This window comes from Panthera tigris, chromosome B4 (genome assembly GCF_018350195.1).
Source record: "Panthera tigris isolate Pti1 chromosome B4, P.tigris_Pti1_mat1.1, whole genome shotgun sequence".
NCBI lineage: Eukaryota > Metazoa > Chordata > Mammalia > Carnivora > Felidae > Panthera > Panthera tigris.
The window spans coordinates 27530423-27556560 of record NC_056666.1 but is presented as its reverse complement, the minus strand read 5'-3'; the positions used below and the strand labels follow the sequence as shown (position 1 = coordinate 27556560).

At 44.3% G+C, this 26138-nt stretch overlaps 1 protein-coding gene across 1 annotated transcript in view; it reads right to left on the bottom strand.

The window, feature by feature from the left end:
• Positions 1-26138, bottom strand: part of SVIL (supervillin) — a 104243-nt gene that overhangs the window by 54108 nt on the left and 23997 nt on the right. The window contains 6 exon segments of the mRNA XM_042991325.1: positions 1466-1691; positions 2531-3104; positions 3565-3808; positions 7500-7639; positions 7937-7998; positions 8564-8598. Of these exon segments, the coding sequence (XP_042847259.1) occupies positions 1466-1691; positions 2531-3104; positions 3565-3808; positions 7500-7639; positions 7937-7998; positions 8564-8598 (1281 nt within the window).

Sequence of the window (26138 nt, the reverse complement as noted above, 5' to 3'; positions counted from 1 at the left end):
CTGATTATCAAGAGTAGGATCTCTGGGATCAAAGTCTCTCTAGGCCAGGTTTCAGAGGAGGAGGACTTCACACAAGCACAGGCCAGACAGCTTCCCTGATTCAAGACGTCACTCTTGCTTAGCTGACCCCATCAGTTCTTCATCTAAGTCTTGGTCTAGCAGTCTCATGTAACTGTGAATCTTTTTTTAAGTTTTATTTATTATTATGACAGAGAGAGAGAGAGAGAGAGCGAGCATGCGTGCACGAAGGGGGTAGAGGCAGGGAGAGAGGGAGAGAGAGGATCCCAAGCACAGCCTGACGTGGGGCTCGAACTCACAAACTGAGATGATGACCCTAGCCGAAACCGAAGGTTGGACGCTTACCTGGCTGAGCCACCCAGGCGCCCGCATCTACTGTGAATTTTAAATAGGTAAAGGCCAAAGTAAGATTTAACAACCTTACTGATTTGTCCGTTGAGAAAGGCTCCATCTACCTAGCTTTTTGTGAGTGATGCTCAAAAAGCTCGGCTTGAAAAACAGAATGAACAATTCTCAGCCTGGTTTGATACAAAAGGCAAAAGATTTATATGATCTGAAGAGAAACCAGAGTATTCATCCTGGTTTGATATATAGTTTTAGGCAGTACAAAACGTATCCAGAAAAATAAGAGCGGCCACCGTCGGACAGCGCAAGAGAACTTCTGAGTGGTGGGAGGTGCTGAGGAAGGGTCTGGGTGGGCATGGCGGGTTGTGCCGGTCACATTGGAGAAGTGCAGAGAAGGTTCTGCTGGTTGGTCTTCCTGTCACAATTACGTCTTTTGCTGCTTAATTCCACGGTGGCTAATGGTTAACAAGGAAAATACGACCTGAAACATTCAGCTCGGGTTCCCTGTATCTGTCCTATTTAAACCCAGCCTTTCTATCCTTCACTCTTCTTTTGAATAAAATGAGGCTACGGTGTTACCCGACACTCACATGTAATCTTTCACCGCTATTACCTGATACAAAATTTCTAAACGCACTTCAGCAAAGTCATCCGTTTCACTTTCTGTAGCATAAACAAAACTCAGATTCGAATCCTAAAGATCGAATATGGATTTACCTTCATTCTGTCTACGTATACTTTACACAGACAAATAGTCACAAAGCATGGGTGCATTCAATTTGAAGCCACGTGTCTGACGGGAAAAGAGCCAAGATCTCTGCTGCCATCGCTGGCTAGTCCAAGAATTTCATATGGAGAAAAAAAAAAGCAAACCAAAAAAAAAAAAAAAAAAAAAAAAAAACAAACGGAACTGCAAACAAATGATGCAAGCAGATGTCTGTGTTTCCTCATCTGAGTCTGGAACTGGCGCTCCTTGGGCACTACCACCCCTGAGCATCCAGGCTTGCGACGTCACCCCTGCCCATCACTCAGATCTTTTTCTATGAGCAAACGGCCAGCTCCTCCCCCACAGAATTACTTCCCAATCATCAAATCGTATTACCTTTCTTTAATTGACATGGTTTTGCTGGCTGAGTCGAGGATGCCCTCCACGGCTGGCGCTTTGATCTCTCCGGCAGCAAACATCGCACCCGGACTCTTGGAGTACCTCTCCAGTGCTTGCTCGGAAGGCTCTTGCTGCTTCCGGGACACGGGGGTTGCAGCCTGAGCACCAGTTTTCCCGGCAGCTGTGCCCGTCTGCTCGGAAGCGGGCTCCCCGAAGTCAGCCGCTGGGGAGGAGAGGAGCAAAGTCAGCACTCACTCCTCCAGGCAGACATTCTTCCAGCTGTTCACCCTCTGCGGTCCCGCACCGGGAGTTCAATCCAATCCGTGGGCGCAGGGGGGTGACCCAATCCACTCGGATTTATGCAAATCCGTATAGCAGGCTACACTCTGGGAGGAAACCAAACTGCCCAGTGGGTTACTGCACACAGCAAATGGTTTTGTGCCTGTGTGTCTTTTCCTATGTGCAACACACAGGATGTTAGCTTTAAGTACACGCTACAAAACGTTTCTCCTCCTCCAAAGCAATACTTTCTCTGTTTCAAATGGCTATAATCACAAACCAAAACCAGCACTGTAACTTACACGCTATCATTTTATGGAAATGCAAAAGAAGGACTAAAGCCACCAGCAACAGAGCTTCCTAGTCGGCATAACGGGACTGTAGAAAGAGTCTGGAAATCCACAGTCCTGGGTTCAAGCCCTTATTCCCTGCGCTTACCTAGCCCTTTTGGGGTCATCAACTCATAAAAGGGACTGTCAGGGCCAGCAGGTCACAAGGCTGTTCTGTGAGTTAATGTGCCCAAAGTCATCAAGAATCCTTGTCAGGATGTATGAAAGAGCTCCAGGTATTTTTATTGCTGAAAAATTGATTAATCCAGGTCAGATTCATGCGAAAGGGAGATGTGGGGAGAGGAGGATTCACCCATGATTTGTAACCAATACCAGTTGCAAACTGTCTTCCTACTTGAGTTAAAAATAATCACAGACACAGGCAACCAAGCAGACGCCAAAACAGGCACCAAAAACCCAGTTGTTTTTCAAAACTGTAGGAGCAGTAACGTACCTCTTAGTGAAAACTTCCTTCTTGGGACATTCTCCACGTCGACCTTCTCTTCAAAGAGCTGCCTGTCCCTCAAGTCTGGCCTCCCCTGTGCGATGCTTTTAGCCATGGAAAATTCCTTCAGTTCGTCACCAAGGTGGGCCACGGGGGGATGAGCTAGTTCCAGGCTTCCCCTTCTCGGAACAGCATCCTTGGGCTCCTTATGGCTGTCTCCTTCCCAGACTCTGTTAAGGGTGGGGCACGATGGCTCTGCTTCCTCACAGGACCCGTACGCTTTGCCACCATCTCCACCTGTCAAGACTCTCTTGCTTTCTGTCTCTCCAAACTCTCTCAACATTCCTCTGCTCCCACTACCCTCTGCTGAAGGCTGCCAGGCTTGGGACTTCAGAATGCTTCTAACCGGAGATTCTGAATTTTCTATTGAGGACGGAAGTCTATAGTCAGTGGCACCTGGGATGTCGTCCACAGATGGCTTTGGCCGAAGATCCCCAGCGTACATTGGAGGGACTGTAGATGCCACGGTGGACACAGAGGTGTTAACAGTCGGTGAGAAAGGAATGAGCTTTCCACTTTGCACCTGCGAGGACACAGTTAAAATGCAAAAAGCTGATTCAAAAAGACTGTGTATATAAATCCCAGTTTATGGATTGGCATAGACTGAAATACCACATGTGGTGCAGTTTCACTGCTCATCTTAGCGGGAAGCCAACCCTAGACATATTTCATATAATGCATCTCATTAATCAAAATCATCTGGGTGAAAAGCAGATTGTGAATCCTATTTTTTCTCTCCAGAAAGGACTCATTCCAGCTGCTTTCGGCAAGCAAATTAGGAAAACAGAAAAAGAGAAATGTACTTGGCATGGCTATCTTTCTCAGGAAAGAAGTTCTTACCTAGTTGCTTACAGGTAACACAGTTTACAGGTAGATCGCCTTCATTATACCCCTAACCCAGGAGCAACACTGTGTTCCTATGTTTTAAGAACCGCAGCCCCCCTCCCCCCTCCCGCAGAGGAACCAGATCACAGCGTACCCACCTGCTCTACCTCTCCAAGCGTGACTGGCTGAGTTTGATAGCGAGCATTCATTCTCCTCTGTCTCATGTCTATTCTGTTTCGGGTAGAAATAGCTTTTGAGACCGGCTGGGACAACTTGTTAAACAAGGCCAACTTCTCTGCTAAGCTTAGAGTGGAGGAGTCAGGTTCACCTTGCTCGGTAGAATCTCTGGCCTCGTTTGCCTGGTCTCTGGCTAAAGCCTTGTGGTGAGCAGATGCCTGTAGTCTGAAAGGGATAAAAAAGTCGGTGACACAGAGAAAAACCAACAAAAGCCCACTGCTAAATTGTGAATATTAACTTTCTTCCCAGCGTCACTCAATTTTGAACAGGGCTGACTTCTCCCTACAGAAATTTAAGACAGGAGTGGGCACCGTTTAGCTGTTAAGAAGACCACGGCTAGCATTACCAATCTCATAGAGAGCAGGTCGTTAGCTCCGAATTATTTCTACAAAGTGAATTTTCTCTTTAAGGAACTGAAGTCAGTTTGGATATGCCTTATCTTAGAGGGACATGTATCATTATAGTATCAATAAGTAAGGCTAAAGGGAGTCCCAAGGCATTACCGATGGCATATTTACACATTATCTAAGTATGTGGTTCAGAGGTATTCTTTTCACTTTATAGAATTAGGAAATAATACAGTCATTCGGCCAACAACATATCTGTAACAAAGGGTTTTGGTTTTGGGGGCGCCTGGGTGGCTCAGTTGGTTGGGCGTCCGATTCTTGATTTCGGCTCAGGTCACGACCTCACAGTTGGTGAGAGAGAGCACCTCGTTGGGCTCTGTGCTGACAGAGCCTGCTTGAGATGCTCCCTCCCGCTCTCTCTGCCCCTCCCCTGCTCCCGCTCTCTCTCTCTCTCAAAAATGAAAAATAAACTTAAAACAAGAGTTTTGATTTTCACTAGCTGAACACAAATGGTTCAATTTTAAAGATTCCTTTCACTCCTTCCGTATAGCATTTTCTCTCATAACTTTCTACCAGTAACTCGGAAAAGTGAAGGAAATTAGGTGCTGATAAGTTCCTCCAACTTTCAGGTGGAGGAGAAGGCTTCCCGTTACCTGGTCACTGTGGATCCTAGAAGGTTTATGACAATGTATGTTTATGTCACTGGCAAATCCAATTCCCAAGCCCAGTGAACAGTATATCCTGTCTGAACTCCAATTAAATCACCAATTCACAAGCTGTCCCAGACCCGAGAGCAGGGTCAGTGTTCCAGGGTATAACGGACGGTAACGCAGATCGAGGAGAGCAATGGTCACCTACTTCGCCAGAGAGACCCCTGCTTCTGGGTGGTGCCACACGTATATCTGTACTGCCACGTGACTTCTTCTAACCTTACTTTTTTAGCCGTTGTGATTTGGTCCCTCACAGTAAAACAGAGCGGATATTTACATGCCGTAAGGACATACTTTCAAAACACCACAACTGAAAAATTAGTAGTAAAACATCTAAGCGCAGACACTATGAATTATTATTGTCCCAATCCCAAAATGTCGTGGCCTTGTCTCTCTATACGTTAGAAACTTATAGGATTGTTTTTAGCATGTCTTTACGATGACAGGCGTTTTTAAAAAACTGGGGTATTACTGGAATTTCAACATTCATGTTAACTCCCCATTTGCCTATTAATCTTCATTAAGTGCTAGTATTTTAGAAGAATGAAATCTCACAGGGATTGCCACGATCATGAAAAACAGAAACAAAACAAGCGGGTAAGTGAGTTAGTGCGATCCTAGTTCCGACACACAACATAAGCAGGTAGGCGAAATGTTTTCTCATGCAGGCCTACATGGAGTTAGCGGAGTCTTGCACTATGACAAAACAAACTGCCATCCATTCCCAGAGCAACTCGTCGCTCTGACGCGTTTCTCAAACAAATGACAGGCATTCAGAGCATGAGATGCATCTGCTGTCTAGGACCTTTGCCCTCAGGCTGCATGCAGCTACTTCTGTCCAGTACCTGGCAGGCGACACAGGGCTCTTAGCTACAGTGGGACTAGGAAGTCTTGCCATTACGGGGTGGGTGGTCACAGAGCACGAAGCAGGGATAGGTTCACTTTAAAAGCAATTGCCAAAGAAGGAACGTTCGTAAGGAGAGAGAAGAAGAAAAGAAGCATTAAAGGAAAACACAGTTTTAAATTCAGAAACAGCAAATCAATATTTTCACGCAATTATTTGCTAAGTGTTTGGGGGCAAATTACAAAAGAACGGGAGGAGCAATTACAAACTTAGGAAATAAGAAACAGGCTACGCGAAGTAAACGGCGTACGATTAGGTTTTGAAAGTTTGGAAAGGATTCACCCTGTCTTCAGAATAAATGCCCTGATTTTTAAAATAACTTAAGGGAAAGCTGATATCGACACCAGCAAATCAGTAGGTAATGCCCACGTTTCGGAATGTTGTTCTCAATCCATTTTGTAAAAAATCAGTGTACTCATATGATCTATAAAGCACATCAAAGTAGATTCAGGGCCCTTACAAGGTGGTAATTTTGGTTTATATTTACTGTTTCACTCCCACAGGTAGTTGCTTCTTAGTTTACAACAGCCACTCAAACATGAAAAAAAAAAAAAAAAATGGGGCACCAGGGTGGCTCAGTCGGTTAAGCGTCTGACTTCCACTCAGGTCATGAGTTCACTTTTGTGAGTTTGAGCCCCGTATCGGGCTCTGTGCTGACAGCTCAGAGCCTGGAGCCTGCTTCAGATTCTGTGTCTCGCTCTCTCTGCCCCTCCCCTACTTATGCGCTGTCTCTCTCTCTCTGTCTCAAAAATAAACATTAAAAAAAAAAAAAAAAGGAAAAGCTGAGTTGCCATGAGTTCCTAATGAATGCATGAAGTACTCATCCACAGATACACCAGGAGGCTGAGGAACAGCTGGGTAAGAAGTGATCAAACAGCAGGTACATAGATGTGGGCTGCTACAGATGCCTCATGGGATGGCCATGCCCTGAAGGAGATGAACTTCCTTTCTTCAGGAACAGTGTGTGTGTGTGTGTGTGTGTGTGTGTGTGTGTGTGTGTCCACGGGAAGCACAAAAGCAATTTTTAAAACACTGATAAAAGTTCTCACTTGATTGAAGCAATGATCTCTGAATTACTTTGGGAAATCCATTCTGAACATATAGGAACATGTTGCTCATGTACAGAAAGTCATCAAACTTCCGAGTCATATTTTGGGGTTTTTGGTGATTATTTAAAAACAAACAAAAAGAACCCTTATCTTTTTGGGATATCGGCTGAAATGCTGATGGATGAAACGGTATCTGGGGTTTGCCTAAAAACGATGCAGGAGGAGAGGATAAGGGAGTAGGATGTCAGTAGAGCATGACTGGCTGGCTGCTGACTGTTGAAACAGGGTGATGAGTATGTGGGGGGTTCACTGTATAAATCTCATGTTTTAGGGGCACTCTGGGGGCTCAGTCGGTTATGCGTCTCACTCTTGATCTGGGCTCAGGTCATGATCTCATGGTTCGTGGGCTCAAGCCCCACGTCGGGCTCTGTGCTTGGGATTCTCTGTGCTTGGGATTCTCTCTCTCTCTCTCTCTCTCTCTCTCTCTCTCTCTCTCTCTCTCTTTCTCTCTCTCTGCCTCTTCCCAGCTTGCACTCTCTAAATCAATAAATAACTTAAAAAAATCTGTTTTAAATTTTCCATTGTAAAAATGATTCGAAAATGCACAGATGAACAACAATTTTAAGTTCCTCTCTAGGTTTTTCTAGGAGATACAGCAGGCAACACATCCCATTACAAAGTTCATAGAGACCACAGTAAGGGAGATACCGAAGTACCAACTTCCCTGTTGGCTTCTCACTAAACCATCTCCTGATCACTTCACTTTATTTACAAGCCTCTAAATCTTTTTCTTTTCCTTCAAGAAGACATTTCTCCCAAGGCCAAGAGGTCACAAGGGGGACTTACGTGGCTGCGATGGCCACTTCCTCGGTGGTGACGGGCTGGGTGTGGGATCTGTCCTGCAGCCGCCGCAGCCTTTGCTCCACGGCCGGGTTTCTGGAGCGTCTCTTTGGAACGTTTTTCTCATCAAATGATTTCTCCATTTCCTAAGATCAGAAACAATGTGGAATCCTTATAAATGTGGGCGAAGGGCGCGGGGGCCACAGAGCGTCTCTGTTCTGTCCCCCTACAGGACCCCTGGGAGGGCCCTCTGGGAGGGTCCACCTGGGAGGCAGGCAGCATTCTCAGAAGTCCACACCCCTGCGGTGTGGGCTGGTGGCCACATCAGCCGGGGGGCTCAGGCGGGGGGGTGCACGGGCCAGGGCAAGATGGGAGCCAGGGGCCACGCAGGGAACAGGGGGAGAGGGGTGACAGCTTCTCTTCAAGCACTTGGCGCACCTTACCCTGAAAAGCAGCCTCTTGGCAGCAACACTCAGCTTGGCTCGTTCGTCTACCTTTTCTTCATCTGCAAAAGGCCACAAAATAGACACCGAACATCGTGAGAAAAATGGAGGTGAAATCTCTGAAGAGTTTCCCAAGGCTGACTTGGAAACCCTTGGAAGAGAAGAATGGACGTACCCCAAATTACACTTGGTAGTATTTTCCCCTCGGAGGGATCCCATCCCTCTGGCTCAGTGAAAAGGTGCTAATTTCCACTGCGCTTAACCAGACAAAACTCCGTCCGGACAGGAATTTTCTATTCTAATATTTGAACAATTGAGGTTTGAGAATAGATTTTTACGAAAGGAAGTTCTCATCTTCATTGTTAAATAGTAACAAGAAATAAACAAAAATCTGCTTCTTTAGCCAAACAGTCGTTTCAGTATTATACACTCCATAGTTCTCTCTCAAAAATGAGGGAAAGCTCATCTGAGAATCTCAGCTAGGTTTTAATATTTTCACAGAAAGAAAACCTGCAGAAAAGAAATCGGTATGCTGCATAAACTCATCCTCTCAAAAAAGTGAAATGTTATGTAAACCTGGTCGGGGTGAGACGACAGAGAAGCGGTAAAAGGAAAACAGATACTTGCCCTCAGCAGTTGGCAATTCTGAATGCGACGCAGACCTGGGAAAGACATTAGCAAATAAAAATGACAAAAAGTTAGCTGGTGGGAATAGAAGATCCAAATAAAAAAGCATCAGATTAAAAGTAAAAACAAAAGTAAAAATTCAATCACACTCTCTTAAAGAGTATCATCCTGCCAGCAAGTCTCGTTGTGAACACGCAGGGACAGTTGTTAATGGACACGGTGGAGTACGTGTGCACACAACCCAGCCAGGTGCACACAACCCAGCCAGGTGCACACCGTGTGGAGGCAAACCAAAACGGAATGTAACTTAAACACGACTGATCACTGTTTAAACAAACCTTACCATTTCTACGCACAAGCATACGGTCGTATACAACTCAACACGACAAGTAGACAGACATTTATAAGATGAATATAAAACCCCTATTTACTTGCCCTGGAAAAGTCAGCGGATACTCACTGCGGATTCTACTTTAACAAGGGCATTAAGAAACGAAAAACATTAAATGAAGAAAAATAACGTGTCTCACTTCTTACCATCTAAATGCGGTGTAAAACGGTTAATTGTGATACTGTTCTCCCAGGAAGCATTCTTTAAAAATACATGTATAAATATCTCTTATGGATTAGGTGGAAGAATTACGGAATCATCAGATCCCATTGACACAGCACCAGGACCATCACTGTGGTAAAAATCCCGTAAGATGGCTTTTACGTTCCTAGACTGTAGAACTACACGTACGCATGCCTACCTATCTGATTCCTTTCGTTCTGCTGAGGTTATAGGTTGAGTTCTAAATCTCTCGGAAGTTTTTCTATTTTCACCAGGAGAAAAATAGCGTCTTGGTTTCCGGGACCCTCTCTCCCGTTCCACACTGGTAGGCAAGCCAACTCCTTCGGCTGACCTCTCAACCCGGGATTGGCTTTTAGAATCATTGGGAGGGAGGATACAGAAGGGAAACGAGAGACAGAGAGAGAGAGAATAAAGCAAAGGTTTATGCATCTCAGTGAGGCAAGGCCCAGACACCACCAAATCCCACTGCATGCCCCGACCATGCATGGAAAGGAGGTGGAACATTCCAGCAACCCAATACTGCAGCTCCCCATTAGTAGGCAGAAGCAGAATGGTAGTTTTTGAGCCATTTCCTGTATAGTCTGCCCTGCACACTGGTGAGCTAAGCTAACGTGACCCAATGCAGGACACCACACAAGTTGAGAAGTGAATAAATCTGCCAAGGACGTGCAAGTGACACATCAGGAGGACGTTTGAAACATCACCTACAGTTCGCGTTTCTTGCTGGCATTGACAGACTCCAGAAAGGCATTTCGGAGCTGGGCGACAGAGACCTTTGTGTCCAGCACGCCAACTTCCGTGGGGGGTCCTTCGGCTTTGGAAGTCTGCGACTCGTGTTCTTGCTTTGAAGCGGGGTCCTTACATTTCAGGGCCTGCAGCTGAGGGGGGCCCGTGTAGTCAGACAGGGAGCGGGTGAGGACCTTGCGCTTCTTGGTAAATGCTTCCTTTTTGTGGCCCGTCGCCCTGGCATCTTGGGACACAGGCTCGCTCTGAACATACAGGACCACTTCCTGTCTGCCCATCCTCTCAGTGGGTTGTTGCTGAGTGTGAGGTGGGTGTGACGGACTTTCCGGTTCCTTCCGAAGTTCGAAGGTGGCAGTGCTAACCACGGGCTTGCCGAAGTCGTTGCTTCCAGAGGGTTCTTCCCGGCTTCTGGCAAGCCCATGATCCTCCAGAGCCAAAAGCGTGTCCCTGCTTTCCTCGAGGGCTTCGGTGAAGAGCACATCCTCCTCTGCTTTTGATTCACAAATATGAAGAACTGGAGTCTCCCTCCTCTCACTTTCTAGAACCTTCAAGCTGGGAGGCTTCTTGACACTCTGGGTGGCTGATGCTCCCCAGCTGCATTCAGATACATTTTCTGGGATCTCTGAGGTCACCAGCGTGGCCGTGTGAACCGGGTCTGCCGGCTGGACGTAGCCGCGGATGGGCTGTCGTGCGGAGCCGGCTGCCCTGCTCGAGACCCTATCAAAGGCCGAATTTTCTGACTGAAAAGACAAGCACTGGACAGGCACTGGCTGCTGTCTCCTCTGAGTCAGGGGCTCTGAGGCGAGTTCAGGGCTGTTGCGAGCACTCTCCTCTTTCACCAATTTTTCTCTAACCTTAACTCTTTAAGAAAGAAAAAGGATTTAAGTTGCAAAGTACAGTAACGGCTCAACGGGAAGAAAGCATGCGCGGATCATAGCTTGCCCATGAATGGAAAGCCGCCCAGAGACAGAGCCACCGTGACAATGCATTTCTGGTGGTTAATGTCAGAAACCTACCACCTGCCAGACGAACGAGTTTGAGTCGGGTTTCCAAATGCCAGCATGGTGCAAAAACTAACTCTGCCCTCTAGAAAGCTGACAGGGGGTCAGATGCCATCCTGGGTGAGAATGGATGCCTTCTGACTACATGAATGACCAGAAGCCACAGGAAAATCCGTTAGTATGCACCACCAGTATGCATGAGGGCATACTGAGGCTGGTGCTGGGAATCAGTAAACTCTCCACATGTATGGGCCTTGTGTATGGACTGCGGGGGGAGGGCGGGGGGGGGGGGGTGGTTCCAGGTAGACATATACCTATTGACCAAATGCAATTTCACTGTCTCCTGGAAACGTAAGAGCATTCGTGAGGATTATTTTTTTTTAATTGAGCTCAAGCTACAACAGTCACCCTTTCAAGAGCTCAAGTAAACATTCGCAAGCTTTTTCATGCAAGGCAGACTATATGCATTCACGTTATTACTACCAGCATTACTAACAACAATTACTACCGAGAAGAATGTTAGAGAAAAGGTGTTTGTTGAAAGAACTAAGGAACCGAATGTTCTCTCCCCTTTGGAATTGCTATTAGGCCCTTAGTTTAAAAGGGATCGCTCGGCTTTCTTCTCCAGCTATTTAAGTATCTGAGAGCAAAACCGAAATCCAGTTTAAAAGCCTCAAAGTTTCTTCAAAAGAGTAAACACTTACTAGTGTTAGCTCCTACTCATTTGTACTTTTTGTAAAGCCACGTAGTGAGAAAGGAGAAACCACTGAAGCGGGTGAAGAAGGGGATTACTAATTGATAATCATCTTTAAAAAGTAAAACACGTTTTTGGAGTGGGAAAAGGGATTTCTTAGGGAACCTCAACCTTCATTTGCTAAAGATCAGTCAGCAAAAATAATTATTTATGACGGACAGTTTTGGAAGAGAGTATTTCCTTAAATGACAAACGCACCCTGCTAAATTTGATATAAACTCCTACATGTTTTCAGCACAGGATGCAGGGTATCTGTGTATATATTTCATTCAAAAAAGTCAAGGACACGTATAAAAGGCAGTTATCATGAACTATTCAGGAGGGGGAAAAAAAAGCACTCGGAGTTATTTTTCCCAGAGACTAGGCAGTGTTGGAGGTTTTCATATTTATAAGCTTTGTTAATCAAAACAAGACTGAAATGTGGTTCAAGTTCTCCTGTGGAATGTGTCCCTCTAATCAGAGACAATCTGAATGTTGTCCTCAGCTGAGGACAAAGTGACTGTTAGAAACTCAGTATATGGGTGCTTTGTCCTGCCAGTGACTTATTCATTCTTATTCCTTCTGCTTCTCCCTGCCCCCAACCTTAAAAATGAAATGAAACTTTTTTGTTTTGTTTTGTTTTTTGTTTTTTTGTCTGCCTTTAAAACCACAATGCCCCGAGTGCAACTGTGGAGAATTAACTAATGGTTTGGAGACGAGGAGACATGAAAAGCAGGAGGCTGGAAGTGCTGAGCGGAGGGGGGGGTTGCCAGGATGGGACGCGAGCTGGTTAGTTAGTGTGACTCACGAGGAGAGCAGCCCAGTCCTCACTACTGCCCCCACTTGACGGTATGCGGGCGGGTGAGAGAGGAGAGAGGCCAGAAGTGTAATCAAAACGATTTTCAGAAACAGGACAGAAGAGGGAGAAATACGATTAGCAGGGATCGAGGGTGACCGGAGGCGAAAAGCAAACGATCCAAACGTAACTTCCCGCAGCCCCTTGTGAACGCATGACTTTCAAACGCACCGCGATTAACCGAGGGCAAGAAGAGAGTTAGGGTTTGGTCGTGGGTGGAAAAGCCGGGCAAGTCAGCAGGGGCAGTAGCAGCACTCACTACACATAAGCCGAGAGTTTCAACCTGGGATATACCTGGAAGGCCAGTTGATAAGAGAAGGTGTGTCCCCTTCGGAATCTTTCTGGAGAAACCACTCATATTTGGGTTTCCCGGTACTATCATGTACAAAAGACAAAACTTCAGGTAATGTCTATTCAAATGTCAACATATGTGCAGACATATTTATAATGTAAAACCTAAAGGCTGTTTTTTAAGTAAAGAATAATCCTGGCTTTTGAAAATGTATAGGCACGTTTTGTCGGAGGTTTGTATTTATTTCACAAGGGACGTGCGGCTCCCCACTAATCTCAAGAGATAGAAATAAATCTATCCAAAGCCACCACATAAAGCATTTTTCAAGTAATCTGCAAGTATTAGGAGTCTGTTCCAGTTACCCTGTCCCCACAAATACCAGACAATTTTCTTGTGAGAGTAGGATTAAATGTCAATTTATAACCTATAAGTTCTGTTAAGGTATATTGGTAAATAGCCAAATATAAAAATAGTACCCATACAAAACAACACATATCAAATAAAGGAAATAAGTAAAAGGAAATTCAAGAAGATCATAGCTTTAATTGCTCTTAGACATTTTCCTTTTATATGTGTCACGGAATAATGCAACCAACATTAACAATTACCAATACTAATGCAGGTCAATTCAATAGATGTTAATTGAGTTCCTTCTATGTAGGAAGCACTGGACTAGGCTCTGAGAAGTAACAAAGTTGACTCAGGCATCATCCCAGCCGTTAAAAAACTTACACTGTGGTAGGCAAGGTAACATATGATTTACACATTCATTCCTCAACACACGATTGCATATAACACCAAGTTGAATGGGATGAAGAAATTATGCCACACTGAAGATATTTTAGGACAGGCCAGGAAAACCCTGTGGTAACCATGTAAAGCAAATCACAAGACGAACAGTCACACTACTGATCTGTATCACCTAACAATGTAGAAAGAGAAAAAGGAGGGGCGCCTGGGTGGCTCAGTGGGTTAAGCGTCCAACTCTTGATTTTGGCTCAGGTCATGATCCCAGGGTCGTGGGATCGAGTCCCATGCCGGGCTCCACGGTGCGTGTGGAGTCTGCTTAAAATTCCCATGATCTCTCTCTCTGCCCCTCTCCCCTGCTCTCTCTAAAAAAAATTGTTTAGAAAAAGAAAAAAAATTCTACACGCTAGTTAAAATGTTTACCAGCCCCAAACTGCAACTTATTTGTAAGAGTTCTTGAATACTAGGCTGGAAACACATTTGAGCTCAAAGCAATTTCCAAAAAAAAAATAGAGTGACAATGATAATAAAGTGATCTGAATTTTCTAAAACCATTTTAGTTCAAGTTTTAGTTTAAGCTGACAGGCCAGAACCAGTCTGTAACCACTAGTATACATTTTTCTGTGACCACTGAAATCTGTCCTGTACTAGGCTTGGACATTCCCTTGTCTTTCCACACCCAAACCGATCAGCCCAGTCTCCCTTTCCCCAGCATTACAGCAATTTAGTCCGTAGCAAACAAAAAATTTAGGTGCATGGCAAAGCCATTTTGTTTCCAACTGTAAAATTTGGTCTAATTTTCAACACAGGAATAGTTAGCCTATTATCTGCAGCTAAGAAAGGAGGCAATCACTCTAGCACAGGATATAGTGAGAAAAGAGGAAGCAGCAGCAATTTGCTTTTGAAAACCACCAACTTAATACAATATGCCTCCCACACAAAATTATTTTAACGCTCAAATGTGTTTTGTATAAGAGAGTGCTTTTTACACTAAGAAGTGCTATACAACTTTCTGAACATGACTGTCATTGATAAGCCTAGAACTTGGTCAGCCCCACCAAAAAAAAAAAAAAAAAAAAATTGATCAGGGGCTTAAGAATATGTTGGGTCAGTATCTGAAAAATGAAAATCACACACAGACACAGGAGACTTGCTGGGCTCCATTTATTCATTACGCCATTGGTATGGAACGAGCCAAAAAACCAAGTAAATACTAGTGTGGTAGCAAATACTCAAATTTTGACATTTCATGTATGATACGTACGAATGTAATGAGAAATAATCAAAACTATGCGAAGGCATCATGCTAAGAACATGGCTCCTCCTCTCCTTCCTTCTTCCTAAACAATGTTGTACTGACATCTCTGAGTTACTGCTTTTATATTTTATTTTTTTATAAATTTTTTTAAAACATTTATTCATTTTTGATAGAGAGAGACGGAGTGAGAGTGGGGGAGGAGCAGAGACAGAGGGAGACACAGAATCAGAAGCAGGCTCCAGGCTCCGAGCTGTCAGCACACAGCCTGATGCGGGGCTCGAACTCATGAACTATGAGATCATGACCTGAGCTGAAGTTGGATGCTCAACCAACTGAGCCACCCAGGTGCCCCTTTTTTAAGTTTATTTATTTTGAGAGAGAGTGCATGTGCCAGTGGGGGAGGGGCAGAGAGAAGAGAAAGAGAGGGAGAGAATCCCAAGCAGGCTCCACACGCGCCGTGGAGCCCAATAAGGGGCTCCTGGGATCATGACCTGAGCCGAATTCAAGAGTTGGATACTTAATCAACAGAGCCACCCAGGTGCCCCATGCTTTTATATTTTAGAGATAAGACATACAGAGCCCACTTCACAAGTCATGTGATTTTAAGGAACACGGGTCCAGCTTCAACCAGGAGGACCAGTGTGTCTTAAGTAAATTTACAGCGGGAGTGATTTAGAACAGTATTTCTCACAGTAAAGCACTAGGATGTTTGCGGTTGGCTGAGGCACTTGCTTGGGTGATCTTTTCTGCTATCCAAACCAGAAAATAAGGAGAGGAGTTGGGGAGACAGTCTGACGTGGGCACTTTCTGCCTGCAGGCTGTTCTGGACATGCGTTGCCACTGTCGCACAGAACGTGCTCACTCTTTGGTTCTTCTCTTCCTCACCCACTAGCGGCATCAGATACAGGCGATCGCTCCCTTCACCTGGCGCAGTCTTCTCAGTCTCCTCCTCTCCCCACCATCTGTACCTTTGGAGTTCAGGGTGCCCACGATGGGCTCCTCTCCCCCTCCACTGACATTCAGTGCCTTAATATACCCAGTGGGCTTTCACTTCCACGCTGACCACCTTCTCATTGTTTACCTCCACCCCGACCTCCCTTTCAACTCAGACTCTTGGACCCAACTGGCCATTTGACACTTCCATTTGTCTATCCAATAGACGTCATAAGTCTAACATGCCCCAAAACGGAACTCTTGATCGCCCTCCAAAGTCAACTTGCACTGGAGCCTTCTGTATTTCAGCAAATGGCAACTCTCCGCTCCAAGCTGCCCTGCCAAAAAATCAACCCTCCCGTTTGATTCCTCGGTGTCTCTTACACCCCACATCCAAGTTATCGGCAATTCCACTGACTAGCTCCAAAACCTAACTCCTTTCACCCGCTCTGCTGCTGCCCTTCTAGTTCAAGCCGCCACCGTCTCTCACCCAGATTACGAAGATGACTTCCTAGTTATTTTACTTGTTTTCATCTTTGCCCACCTATGGTCTGTTTTCAAATTAGCATCCAGATTGGTTATTCCTCTTTTCCATCCCTTTTATGACTCTGCACATCATTTTGAGTGAAACCCAAAGCCCCAGGGATGGGCTGCGGACTGGCCCTGATCTGCCCACCCTTCCTCTCCCACCTCTTCTTCCCCTCCCCACCCCAGGTCCTGCCACCTCAGAGGCTCCGTACAGAGTCCACTCAGGCCTTTGCAGGTGCTACTTCTGCGTAGGCTGACCCATCCCAATGGCTGCATGGCTGCCTCCCTCGATGTCACTCTCTGCTCAACAACTATCCTATCAGAGGGCCATTCCTAACCATCCCGTACCGAATAGCAAGTGCCAATCGTTTCTCTCTCTGCTTTCATTGAATTGCTTGAAGTTTCTTCACAGCTGTGGTAAGTACTACATCTGTCACATTGCATATTTATTTGCTTGCTGTCTTTCTCCTAGGGGAGGAAGATTCACTAGGGGCAGATGAGCTTCTTGAGAGAAGACTGTTATATCATCAGCACCCAGAATAGTGTGTGGGAAAGAGCAGGTCTCGATAAATATTTGTGGGATGGATGAACTGTTGAATGATCATCCCCATAACAACCCCTGGAGGGGTTCTTTTATTTTTATTTTTTAAAGTTTACTTCTTTATTTGAGGAGAGAGAGAGAGAGAGAGAGAGAGAGAGAGAGCAAAAGGAAGGGAGGGGCAGAGAGAGGGAGAGAGAGAAAATCCCAAGGAGGCGCCCCACCATCAGCATCTCAGACCCCGATGTGGGGCTTGAACTCACAGATCACGAGATCATGACCGGAGTCAAAATCAAGAGTGGGATGCTTAACTGACTAAGCCACCCAGGTGCCCCAACCCTTGAAAGTATTCTTATACTTATTTTATAGATGAAGAAAGGAAAGTACAAAAAAAAAAAAAAAGTATTATTAACTGCCCCAGATCACAAGCTGGTATATAAAAGGCTGGGGCTTGAACTCAAGGGCTGTGAGATCCCTGAGCCTACATCGCTCCTCCAGAGCTATAGGCTTCAGTATTCTGGAAAATGAAAGAAAAATGAAAGAGGAACCCCTCCCTGGCTTGAATGAGAAACGATTCAGTTGGGGTGCAGGTGTTCACGCGTTCTGGGGCTGAGCAAGGAAGGCACCAGGGCGTCCTGGCCACACCCACCACCCTGACTGGTCTCTCAGCCGTGCCTGTCCCACCTTCAGCAGAAAGCCTGGCAACTACCTGTAAATCCTGCAAAACCCAATTATCCTCTTCCTCTGTTTTGTTTTGTTTTTTGTTTTCTCCCCATGCACAGCACGGAATCAAAGGAGCCTGGCAGTGAAGAGTAATTTGGCTCAGAGGGCACTCACTGCTGAGGACGGGGTTGGGGGGGGGGGGTGCGGAAATGCAGGGGCCCAGAATTGGCCAAGGTGCGTGAAGCCTGGTCGCTGTCCCCCACCAGAACCTCCTAGAGCAGAAAATGTGTGGAAGCATCAACCATTTGGAAACAGGAAAACTCATGGGAGGGATAACCTGAGAGCAGGTGATACTGGACGTGAAGTGGGAAGAATCAGACATACCCTGAGGCCCAAGGGAATGCTTCAGCTGGACTGGGTCCTCGGCTGCCCCTCCTCCTCTAGCATGCACAAAATATGAAAATGTGACATGACACCTAATTCACACAACCTAATTCCCACTTGCACAGGCACTTTTGAAGCTCAACATCACAACAGCTAAATAAATATCAACTCGATAGTCAACGTTCATGTGTCAGCCCTGACACGGGTACAATGCTGGCACCAGGGAAAAGAATTTCAGCGTGCGCACCTGACTTCATTGCATGCTGAGTAGTCACTAGGGAATCTGAAATGTAAAATCAACTCTGTATAAACTACCTTGCAAGTTGACACCACAATCATCCAAGATGGATCCCTTTCTGATGATATTATAAACGATCGACATTAACATTTCTTCTCTGGTTTAAAAAAAAACAATTTCATCCAATTCTTATATGACTTTTTTGAGTTAACAAAAATGAAATAGTCAAGGAATATGATTTTACATGTTAAAAAATCTAAAACTATAGTGAAGAACACAGACTATTTGTTGGTTGGCAGGACCTGGTGATGGTGGGAAGGGTTGACCAAGAGGGAATTTTTGGGCTGATGGAATGATTCTGTATCTTGATTGTAGTGAGAGTTACACAACTTTATATATCTGTCGAAATTCATAGAAGTTGACTAACAACAGTGAATTTTACTGTACATAGATTATACCTCAAAAAATATACTTTAAAGACTTAAGACTTCTAAAAACCATAATTCAGTTTAGCATTACAATCGATCTAGACAGCAGTCACAATTAAGGGATTTATTTACTTTGACACAGATGTTTGGTGCAGTTCATGGAATTTTTAAATGCAAGTATCTTTTTTTTCATTCTTTAAAAGCAAAAATATGTGTAAATGAATAAATACCAAATGAAAATGTGGGCCAGTCATTTCCACAAAACCTATCTTAGATCTTTTTTCTTTCTTTCCTTCAAATTTTCTCCCCAAAGCCCAGCGAGGCTGAAAAACCTAGTAAAGAGCAGAAAACAACTCAGAGTGGTCACTCTTAAGTGTTGACATTGGTAGAGAAGGCAAATTCTTCCTTTCGAATTAAATGCATGGCTCCCCGAAATGGTGGGTCAAAGTTATAAAACTGATTTGGTTGATTCACAGGCACTCCAAAACGATGGAACATAATGGGACTTTTTGGATTCAGTTTTCCACCACCACAGGGTACAGCCTGATTGTAATACTGACAGGTGGCTAAGGGATGCCCAAAATCAGAAGAAAAAGTCTATCATTTTGTAAAAGTATAACATTTATTTCTACAGCCGAAGGGCCACTGTTTTGGAGAAGTAGTAGAATACCAGGTCAGTTTAAAAACAAAAAAAGAGATCACATCTGAATAGTGGCAATGATGCCTTAAGTTCATTTTCTTTCTTTAAACATTAAATCGATGCTGTTATTTAATGAGTGTTCCTTAATGCTATGCTTAACTATTTTTGATAAGTAAAACTTGGTTAAAAAAAAAAAAATCAACCAAGTGAGGGTTTTTTTTTTAATTTTTTAAGTTTATTTTGAGAGAGAGAGAGAGAGAGTGAGTGTGCGCGCACGAGTGCGGGAGCACAAGTCAGGGAGGAACAGAGAGAAGGAGATGGAGAATCCCTAGCAGGCTCTAAATGTTAGCACAGAGCCTGATTCAGGGCTTGAACTCACAACCGTGGGATCGTGATCTGAGCCAAAATCAAGAGTCAGATGCTTAACCCACTGAGTCACTTAGGCACCCTGAGAAGGGTTGGTTTTGTACAACATGAGTTGAGTGTATGATGCCATCAGGCTATGGCAGCTAAATTAGGTCCTTGCAAACAGAGTCAACAATCAATGTAAATCTTTTCTATCTCAACTGGGGTAATCATTACACGTTTCCACAAACTCACCAACCTGAGTTGGTGCATTTTAAATGGAAAATGTATGCATTTTGATGTGAATTATTCCTCAATTAACAAACATGTCACTATTGGATTATAAAGTGAGGACTTCTTGGGTAACAAAAAGGTAGAAATACAGTCTTCTTGGGGCAGAAACAGGATAAATATGTGAGAGTTCTTTCAGGTTCTCTCTGAACTAACCTCAGTACCGAATGCCTAAATGCTGAGGCCTCAGGCAAGCGAGTGCAATGACAGAAGGTGTGTGCAGACGGAAAGAACTATCCATAAAGGCACAGGAGTCTGAGGAAGGTGCTGGAAGCGGCCTTCCAAAGTGGCTCAAGCTTCCAGTTCCCAGCTGGATCTGTATTTCCTTGGCTCCCGCTTAGATTCCTACCCACCACTGCTAGTACAAAGTGATCCAGTGACTTCGCTGCCTTAGCTGTGAGGCTAACCTAGAAACAGCCATTTAGGACTGGAGATGGAGTTCAGAAGGCCCCAGAAGTGTCTCTCCACGTTGTTCCCCCACATCACGATTCCCACTTGTAGTTTAATAGTATTTACGAGCACACTGACTCAAGATCATCTACAAGAACTCTGACCTCAGATCAAGTGGAAAGAGCCTTATAGTATAAACAGGTGCTCCTCAAAGCACGTTCTTCTGGTTGGTGTCGCTGGCCTGTGATTAGATAAAAGGCCTGCACCGGAGTGGACAAGGACAACATCACGAAGCCTGCTGTTTACGTCAGCTGACGTTTTGTTCATAGCATGTACTTTCTTGACGAAGGAAAGGGCCCACGGTTTACATGTAGGCACAAGTCCCTCACGGGCTGTGGGTTGATAAACAGTTTGCGATTTGGGGCTATTTCAAGTATCGCTACTACTGTTGGGTGACGCTTCAAGAAAGTACAGAAAACAACAGAACGTTCATGCAAAAATGATTTATGGATCCACTCACTATGTGCCAGATGCCAGGCAGTAGCGGAGATGGAGAGACATGAAAATGACTCAGAGAAGGGAAGTAACCTTTGCATAAGGCCTGTGCTAAAGTAATGTTATTAGTGGATCATCCTTACCAATCTTATGGAGTGGCATAATACCAAATTCATGCTGCCATGTTCGGGGGATTCTGGTGGAATTGGTAAATCTGGGCATGTCAGCCTTGTGTGCATGGGGCTCTAAGACAAGAGGTGCAGGTGAAACTATATTTGTGAGACTCCTCATTTGGTTCGTGACCTTTCCCTCCTCTTCTCCCTTTTGGCAGAATCATCATCATTGAGAAGCCAGGCTGATAACATGAGGGCTCCGTATGCCAAGCCAAGCTTCAGTCTTATAAGTGCACTGGGAAAATGACAATCTGATAATGAGAACAGACTGGTTTGAGAGTCTAAGCACCAGAGAATGTGTAAGAGACTCCAAAAATGATTCTAGTTTCTATTACGACAGGGAGACGTTTATAAAAACCTGGAAAGGTCAAGAAAGCAGGGCAAACAGGAAAGTAGACTTTCTAGATATGTTCTCACTTGTCAACAGCTCAATTAGAATGAGATACCCAGATGTAACCTGACCACTGCACAACACAGAGGGACCAGGATTATTTGGGCTACTTTCATCACTGCACCCCAAGATTGGACCAGCCATTTTGGCAGTCACATAAAGAATTTTCTGTCAACTAAAACTCCTAGGTCTGTTTCCCATGAACTACTATTAAATCAGGTTTCCCAATCCTGAATTTGTACACTGATTTTTTCCCCCTCTAAGTAGAGGGCTTGATTAAATTTCATCTTGTTAGTTTCCAGCCCTACTGCAGGTACACGTGCTCTCTTCTGTCCCGTCTCCCTTTCTGCTCCATCTTTCCTTCCACTCTTTTCCTTACCCTTACCGTCACCGAACTTATTTACAACACCTCCTCCAGAAATAGGATCAGCCTATCATTGATATCTTCCAGATTATCTCATGAAATGCCAAGTTAATGCCAAGGACCACGTTAATGACAAAGCTCAACTTAGAAGCACAGACTTCATTATCTCATGCCTAGGTAACTGCAATCACCACGTCAGTGGTCTCCCTAACTGGAATCAATTCTCCTTCAGACCAACCCTCCACATTCCTCCAGAACGATCTTTCTAAAACACACAATCAATCATCCTTGCTTTCAAACGCTTCACTTTCCGTTGTCCACAAGGTGAAGGCCAAATGCCTTGTCGTGTCATCTGAGGTGCCCCATGACTGCTCCCCATGTGGCACTTGGCCTCATCCCACCCCCTCCTTCTAAGTCTTCGTTCGTGCCTTTGTGCTGGGAGTAGCCTCCCCTCCATGGCTAGCAAACTCACCACATCTTTAAGGACTTAGTTCAACGTGACCACATCTCCACAGGAGGAAAATTGGTATACAATCAACATTTTCCCATGGCACCCAACCTTGATCTCTAGAACCTTATTTACCCCATCATGTTGTAATTATTTCCTATACTTTTTTTTTTTTAAATAATATAGCCAATTAGGAGCACAGTGCCTGGCACACAGGAGACCCAATATAATTTTCTTCGATGATTAGCTAAACTACCTCAGAGCTGAAATTAATCCAATGCCGATGAGGTATGCACAGATACGTGGATGCCTACTGAGTTTGAACTCTACTAAACTACAAGTTTTCATTTTGTTTATAAGGGCAAAGTTCTTAAGTACCTTATGTAAATGCACATAAACTGTTTCTCTAATACCCCCGGTCTTCTTTCCTAAAAACCTCTAACCTTCGAAGGGCGAAACCAGCACACTCGCTTTTCCACGGTGTTACCTGATAGAACTGACATAAACGGCGAGAGCAGACGCAACGGAAAGAGCTTGACAGATGCAGGGAACTTGAGTGGACGAATAAACGGGTGATGGATACTAGCCTCAGCTTTGTCAAAGTAGCCACGTGGTCCTAACCCCATCACTTAAATTCTTTAATCTTTCATTTTTTTCATGTAGAAAAGAGATTTTTAAATAATCTCCAGGATTACTTTTGCTTCTAAGAATTTACAAGTCGTTAACGTCGGGTATCTATTCTTGTGGGGTCTTGGGGTGAGCCAACATCCCCATAGTGCAGAGGTCACTCCCCTGGGAGAGGACCGTAGGGTCACTGGGGACAAGAGAACAGTGAGATGGTGACCCTGGATGTAACAGAACTTTCTTATGATGTGGCAACTCACCCTAAACGGTCATAGAGGTCGTGAGTTGCTCTTGGTTTGTATCCCTAAGTATATAATGAGAGAGAGGCTTTAACTCCCTGTAACTGCTCAGAGTCAACAGGCTAAAAAGTGCTTCCTGCTGCCAAAGTGAAGTCAAAATCCAGCACAGTAGAATTAGTTTCACCCTGTGGGTGTCCAGCTCTAATTACATAACAGCTTCTAATTATACAACAGTATTCAGCTTAAGAAGAATGGTTATTAACTTAGGCATCTCATTAAAATGAACAGTTTACTTGCTTCGAGTTGCTTGCTTGGGAAAAATGCTAATGATTGCTTTGTGTCTGTGTGCTGCCATATAAGTGCGTGAGGGCGCGTGTGTACAGGCGCAGTTTTGCATTTAAAATCTGGCAGACATTTGAATTTAGGACACACCGGCTAGCATCTTGTGTGACATATTCATATTTAATTCAGTGAACATAAGGGGATACTTGCTAGTGAGAACAGAAGAAAAAGAAAAAAAAATAGGAGTTGACCATATTTTACGAGCCAAATGCTAATAGAGCAGGGTGAAGAGATGTTTGGGGGTACAAGGGCTGAAAGGTGAAAATAGTTCTATCCCGCTATGTGACCTGTTAGAGTACCCAGAGGTCTCTTCTTTAGAGACCTAGGTCTTAGAGATCTATGTTTTCCCGGGACATCTGCCTTGACCTGGAGCCTGTGTTAGGGACACTCGTGCCCTGGGGGGACAGGGGCTGAGGAACCAATGTTGATGGCCAGCGGCAGCTTTTCCCCTCTATACCACTCTCTTGTAGACATTTCTTTTCTTTTTTCTTTAATGTTTATTTATTTTGAAAGAGTGAGAAAGAGCTCACGCAGGGGAGGGGCAGAGAGAGAGGGAGAGAATCCCAAGCAAGCTCCATGTTGCCAGCGCAGAGCCCGATGTGGGACTTGATCTCACGAACGGTGAGATCATGACCTGAGCTGAATCCAAGAGTCAGAAGTTTAACTGACTGGGCCACCCAGGCTCCCCCTCTTGTAGATTTTTCTGTCAGGTCAGGTTAACAGACAAATAAGAAGGAAAACAATGAGCTTGAGGCTCTGAAGACCATTTTTAGACTGAACCTCTCCCTGGGAGATGAGCACATACAATCAGAAATAAATTACAAGAGCATAGCCTAAATCTCTTTCCTTCTCAGTTGGCTGAGTCTGCCTGTCACCATGTCTCTGAAAAGGCACACTGCGGAGGGTGCCCTGGTCTAGCTTCCTGAGCCAAGCCACAGGTCTGGTGTCATCAGAGCCCTGTCCAAACGACCATCAGCCAATGGCAGCCCTCCCCAGGTCAAATTTCAGTGATGCCTCTGCATACCATGTTCATTTGCTAATGATACAATTTGCTTAGTGGGAGAAGGACTGGCCAGCATAGAAGTGGAGTCATGAAAACAAATAAAAAAGGGTTTTCTAGAGTGGATCACCACTGGGAAATTCAGTATAATTTTCTTCTTTGCCCAACACCCAAGTCACTGACAACAGGGAGTCACAGTGGACGCTCAGGCAAAGAGCAGGTGTGGGCCCTGGGAATTAACTTTCTCCCCTCACAGACATAACAAATATGGTACGTTTTCTTTCTTTTTTAATTACGTAAGAGGTACAAAAAGTAGCAAATTCAGCAAGAATTCTGGATTCAGGATCTCTATTAGTAGCAGGAGCTCAGAGTTTTAAAACTGAATAATCCACACGCCCCAGGTCCCTTTGCATTTTATTAGCATTCATAATAGCTGAATTAACAAAGAATGGTTCATATCAGCAAAACTACCTCTCTAGAAAACACAATGCTGAAATTCTAAATATAAGGGGCTTGTCGGGATTGGGGGATGAGGATTAAGAGCTGTCTTATGCTCCGGGCGCGTGGGTAGCTCAGTCGGGTAAGCGTCTGACTTTGGCTCAGGTTACGATCCCACTGTTGGTGAGTTTGAGCCCCGTGTCGGGTTCTGTGCTGACAGCTCAGAGCCTGGAGCCTGCTTCGGATTCTGTGTGTGTGTGTGTCTGCCCCTCTCCCACTCATGCTCTTTCTCTCAAAAATAAATAAGTGTTAAAAAAATTTAAAAAGAGGTGTCTTATGCTCTATTCTGTTAATATACATATTGTCCATCTGTTTCAGAATGAAGTATGTACCTGAACTCCCGGGCAGTTAACGGGATTTCTGAGCTAAAGACTTTGTGACAAATGTACATATTTTCTTCATCATATAAATGTTCAAATGAACATTAAATAATTCTAATCAGTGAAAATTCACTGCTCAGCTAAATATTGCCCTTAAGACTGTTATTGAGCTTAGAACGCTCTTAATGGTACAAGAACTAATGATTGTTCTAGGTGTATATGTGTTAGCGTATATGGGTACATATGAAAGCCATGCATGTGATGTCTGGCTCACAGTTGAATTTTTAGCAAGTCTCTGATGGTATATTCATGAGTGATGTATTCCATATTTAAGTAATGAAGAAAAACCAGCCTCTTCTAGTGACCACAAAATAAAACGATGCAATGGGAAGGAGTTAATTCAGAAATTAACAGCCCAAATACTTGGCAGAGCTGGGTGATGACAGCGTATAGTACAGCAGTGAGAAAAATATTCCATCTCAGTGCTAGAACACATCCACAAATACATGTGGTATAAAATAACTTCATTATCTACAGATAGTTTTTTTGATCACTCCTTAATCTCCTTAAACTTTTCTGTTGCATATTTCCATATCAGATGACATTTCATTTATGGTTAAGTCACCAAGATTTCTTTGGTTATTGTCATAATTCACAAAGTGTTTTTTATCTTTCTTCCTCCCAAATGAAAATCAGACGACAATGGCTCTCTGACACCCGAATTTCCTGGCTCTAGAAAAAGAGCATCTAAGCAGAATATTAATCCATTTAAATCCATCTATACAAGATGAATTACTGTACTCATTACAAAATAAATCCTTTTTTAACATACAGTGTTATATCAGTTTCAAGTATACAATATAGTGACTCATCAATTACAAACATTACTCAGCGCTCATCATGATATGTGCACTCTTTAATCCTCATCACCTGTTTCACCCAACCCCTCACTCCCCTCCCCAACCATCTGTTTGTTCTCTACAGTGAAGAGTCTGTTTCTTGGTTTCTCTCTCTCTCTTTTTTTCCTTTGCTCATTTGTTTTGTTTCTTAAATTCCACATGAGTCAAATCATATGGTGTTTGTTTTTCTCTGACTTAT